The sequence below is a fragment of the Gekko japonicus genome, unplaced genomic scaffold (genome assembly GCF_001447785.1).
Source record: "Gekko japonicus isolate JY-2015 unplaced genomic scaffold, Gekko_japonicus_V1.1 scaffold3439, whole genome shotgun sequence".
Lineage (NCBI taxonomy): Eukaryota > Metazoa > Chordata > Lepidosauria > Squamata > Gekkonidae > Gekko > Gekko japonicus.
In genome coordinates this window covers 149,648-154,385 of record NW_015164763.1, presented here as the reverse complement: position 1 = coordinate 154,385, position 4,738 = coordinate 149,648, and the positions used below count along the sequence as shown (strand labels likewise).

General features: G+C 46.5%; 1 protein-coding gene across 1 annotated transcript in view; it reads left to right on the top strand.

Annotated features, from left to right (window-relative positions):
• Positions 1 to 589: 589 nt before the first annotated feature.
• The window catches only part of LOC107109128 (ribosome-binding protein 1-like), a 26,810-nt gene continuing 22,661 nt past the window's right edge, over positions 590 to 4,738 (top strand). The window contains exons 1-3 of the mRNA XM_015409701.1: positions 590 to 676; positions 1,013 to 1,105; positions 1,889 to 1,981. Coding sequence (XP_015265187.1) covers positions 599 to 676; positions 1,013 to 1,105; positions 1,889 to 1,981 — 264 coding nt within the window. The 5' untranslated portion in view covers positions 590 to 598. The remainder of the gene's footprint in view (positions 677 to 1,012; positions 1,106 to 1,888; positions 1,982 to 4,738) is intronic.

The window sequence follows — 4,738 nt, the reverse complement described above, 5'->3', positions numbered from 1 at the left end:
AAACTGCACTTTAAAAACATTCAATACAATTCATTTCATGAAGATGAAAGGATTGTTCAGACATCACGTTAGGGTCCTCACGCTTTAATAATTGGAGCTGAGAGAGTTCTAAGAGAACTGTGACTGACACATGGTCACCCAGCAGGCTTCATGTGGAGGAGGAGCGGGGAATCAAACCTGGCTCTCCAGATTAGAGTCCGCCATTCTTAACAACTACACCATGCTGGCTCAGTGTCGGCCAGTCTCAAATTCTCACTTCACGGGCAAAGTTCTCAAGTGTATGGTGGTAGCTCACCTCCAGGCACTTCTGAATGACACATTATCTGGAGCAATCCAAAGCATCGATCGATCAAAAGAAACTCTCAAAGGAGGTTTGCTCTAGATCCTCGTTTCATTTTTAGAAAACTGCCAAGTGTGTTTTGGGCACGTACATGAAGATGAAAGGATTGTTCTGACATCACGGAAGGGCCCTCACGCTTTGATAATAAATGGGTGCCGTGCAAAATGTTTGCGGGGAGGTAAGTGGGTGAAATTATGAGCAAGGAGTAGATAAAGAATAGAACTCAGAGTCCCTTTCTCTTTCAGAATCCAGGAATCAATGGCACAGGTTTCCACGCTACAGAAAGAAGCTGCAGAACTGAACAATACAGTGGAACAGCTGAAAATAAAAAACAACGTGAGTAACCACCAAAGGTTGCAGATCAAGGCAAATATAAGCTCGACTAGTAGGGCCGATGTCAACGCCTGTTTTTAAAACTGTCCTCAAATGCCTGTTTAATTTCCCCCTCGCTCTTGTTTACTACCGAATCCTAATCTTCAAAGTTAATGAGATGACTGGCATTATTAAACTGACATGAGAGAAATTAGTGATGGGTCCATAAACATTGACAGTTCCTAGGCCTTCCCTGTGACCAGTGCTGGATATCACAACAGTGGGGTGTCTTTAGTAACTTGGCCAGAGATTACCTAGCACAAAGCCAGGCTACCATGTGGTTTGTGTCTGTTCTGACAGGACCTGCGGGAGAAGAACTGGGAAGCCATGGAAGCTGTGTCTTCAGTGGAGAAAACATGCCAAGAGAAGCTCCTCTCATCATCTAGAGCAAAGGTGAGCTATCCTGGAAACTCTATGGCATTTTATGCTACAATTGCAGAAATGCAGGAGCATTCTCAGAGCTTTTTTTTTTTTTTTTTGGGGGGGGGAAGAGGTCCAGAACTGTCGGGAGGCGAATGAAGTTTTCATTCTGTACACTGAAAACTCATGAACCTCTAAACACTTTTAAAAGTATTTTGTCAAAGAGGTTCTGGAACTCCATTCCGGTGTGTTCCTCCAGAAAAAAGGACCCGAAATGTGTATTTCATGTCTGTAACCCTACAAATTTTGGATCGGTTTTTTTTTCATTTCAAGTCATTTATGTATGAAGGGAGAGACTCTTTTTCATAAATCATATGTCATCAAATCTGGGTTTACAACTCTACAGGGACCAGGGTCGGCCTGAGGTTTTTCGGCACCCTAGGCGAAACTAGTGCCCCCCTCTCACCTTGTGTCTTCCCCCCCCCCTGCTGCCGCGTGCCTCTCCATGCACCCGTGAAGAAGTTCCATGATGACACTCCAGACTGGGAGAAAAGCAGGGAGGGAGGGCAGAGGGTGCAGCAGGAGGCAGGGAAGGGAGGCCGGGTGCAGTTTTGTGCCCCTAAGGGCCGGCGCACTCTAGGCGAATGCCTAGTTCGTCTAGCTCGCAAGCCGGCCCTGACAGGGACCAACAGGTAATCCTGCCTCTCTGAGCACTCCTATGTGATACACATTTATAGCAGGCACACTTTACAGTTGAGGTGCGCACATATTATTTTTAATGTGTAAAGGATCGTCCATCCCTCTTTGTTCTTTCAGGAGGCCCTGGAACAGCAGCTGGGAGCAATTCAGGTGCAAACGAAGCAAGTCCTCTTGTCTCTCTTCCCCCAGGTCATGTTAGACGGGGAACAGGTAGGCACCTCTTGTTTAGCTTGGGTTTTTACAGAACAAAACCGTGAGATCCCTGAAGAATTTCCACTCTCAAGCTAAAAGGCAAATAGCACAGCTGGTACTTTACGTGCAGAAGGGCCTGTCCCCTGCATCTGCAGTTGATGGGGGAAAGGCCTTGCTGGTTAAAGGGGACAGTGTTGGGCTGTGTGGTTCTGTGTGAAGCCACTTCACGTGTTGTTGCAGAACAGCTGTAAATTAATGATTGAAATTGCATTTGAGGATAGCTCAGTGGCTCCTCTTCAGCTATGTTGGTTCCGTAGCTGGTGCGGAAAATATGAACCCTGGGAAGCTGTTTGTATGAAACTTTTAAATCATCATCATCATCATCATCTTTCAATTTATTGTTCACTCAATCCTGCAGAGCTTGCTGGCTCTGAGCGATTTACAGTTACTCATTTTTACGAGGGACTAACAATGATTTGTGGGGTAAGGGAGGACAACATATATACATCTTAAATCACACACATTCGCAGCCGACAAGGGTTTCGTTCAGTTGAAGATGAGACGTGATCCGGTCAGCGTTTTTCCTCGGCTTGGTTTGATGGCGTCAGCTTTTCTCCAGACTCCTTCAAGTTGTAGCGCCGCACTGCCACCGCCTGGACGGAACGGCCCATTAAAGGCTTTCTTCATGCTGAGGAGATCTCTCTAGGCTTTCCGATCTTTAACACCATTAGCAAGTCTATGGGTGCGTTCAGACGGACCTTTGAGCCAGTATACGAGACGGTTAGAATCAGAGTACGTACGCGGAATCACACAGCCAACATCTGCCTTCCGTCCGTAACCGTTGCAAACATCCTTTAAACCGATGTATTCTGCTATTAGGTCCCCAAGTGGTGGTATCCTGAATGCTCCGGTTCTAGCCGCATTATCCCCGTCTGATCGCTCTCCGCCGGTGTAGAGCCACTTCCGTTTGGAAGCCCGAGGCTTTCGCTTTTCGGACACCTTTTTTTTTTTAGCTTCCTCGATGTGCGCTTGGGCGAAGCTTTGCCCTGGCGTTTGTAAAACAAACCAAAAAAAAGATGCTTAGTTTCAGGCTGCGGATGAGTCCAGGACCTCACGGAGGCCCTTTTCGCTGTAAAAGTTTAAAGGGAAGTCTTCGCTTCAGGGCACGCTTTTCGGGACGGGGTGTTCTGCGCCTGCGCAAAGATCTCAACTCTGTGGGTGGCTGCCTATGCGCATGTGCAAAAATTTTTTTAAAAAAAAACCGCCGACGCACGCTGCTGCGTGTTGGTAGTGTGAACGGGCATATCGCAATGTGCCGCGCAGTCAGGAGGTGAATGTGATTGCGTTTCTTCCGGATCAAACGGCTCCAGTTCCAACCCGAGCAGTTTATGCCAGCTGAAACCGCGCATCTGAATGCATCCTATTAGTATTTCTGAGCTGTGTCGCTATGGTTGGTGCCAATTACCAGTTTCCTTCTGCCTGCTGGGCAAAGCTGCGCCTTGCCCAAGGTCATCCAGCCAGGTGCAAGTGGAGGAGTGGGGAATCAAACCCGGTTCTCCCAGATTAGAGTCCGCGCGTTTAACCACTACACCAAATAGGACCCTTTGGGACTTCCTAACAATGGAGAAAGACCAAGTTTCACAACATGATTCAAATCCTCTCTCCTCCAATTACTTCACTTTTTGGTTTCCTGTTACAACCTTTATAGCACACAACTCAGACTTATTTGGTAATGTTTCTACAATAGACGTCTTGTTACGCTAATTAACCAATAGATAGTGGCTTAATAATTTTCTCTTCCTCTTGTTTCTCTGTTTTGGTACATGGTTTTTGGTTCCTCCTAATAGTTGTACATTTGAACAAATTAACCTTACGATTGCTCCATGGTAGATTTTTATAGTTTGTTTTTTGCATTGTTACAATGTCTGAGCAACTTTTCAATACAAAGTTGTGGGGGGGGTGGGGGATAACATTTTTAAGAAAAGAAACTAAAGCCACCAGTGTTGTCTCTGTCGCTTAGCCTGGCCTGAAACCACACTGAAAGGGGTTCTGGGCAAATGAGTTATCCAGGGAGTCCTGGAGTTGCACTGCTGCATCTCCCTCTGTCACCTTGCCCAAAAAAGACAAATTAGAGAATAGGCAATAGTTGGGAGCAGTGTTCCCTCTAAGCTGAGTTAGCGTGAGCTAGCTCACAGTTTTTTAGCCTCCGGCTCACACGTTTTTGTCCCGGCTCAGGAAGGGATGGCTCCAGAGCAAACTAAGATATGCAGTAGCCAAATTGCTGGCTCGCAACTTTAATGCCAGCAGCTCACAAAGTAGAATTTTTGCTCACAAGACTCCACAGCTTAGAGGGAGCATTGGTTGGCCCCGTCGTTGTTCTCTAAGGATGGTTTTTCAAGTAACGGGCAGATGATATCTCATTTTAGAGCCCAAGGAAAGGTACCCTGAGTTAGTGATTGATTTATAATGTCCATTATGGACTCACTGATGTCATCTTTACGTGCTTTCAGTAGCCAGGATGGGCCAGGATCCCAAGTACAAGTAGCGGCTTTCACAGATCCTGGGATCCTGTCATGGGAACCAAATCAAAGTGATCCATACATGGAGCAGACAGCGAGAACAAAGCGCTCGCTCACAACTTTAATGCCAGTAGCTCACAAAGTAGAATTTTTGCTCACAAGACTCCACAGCTTAGAGGGAGCATTGGTTGGCCCCGTCGTTGTTCTCTAAGAATGGTTTTTCAAGTAACGGGCAGATGATACCTCATTTTAGAGC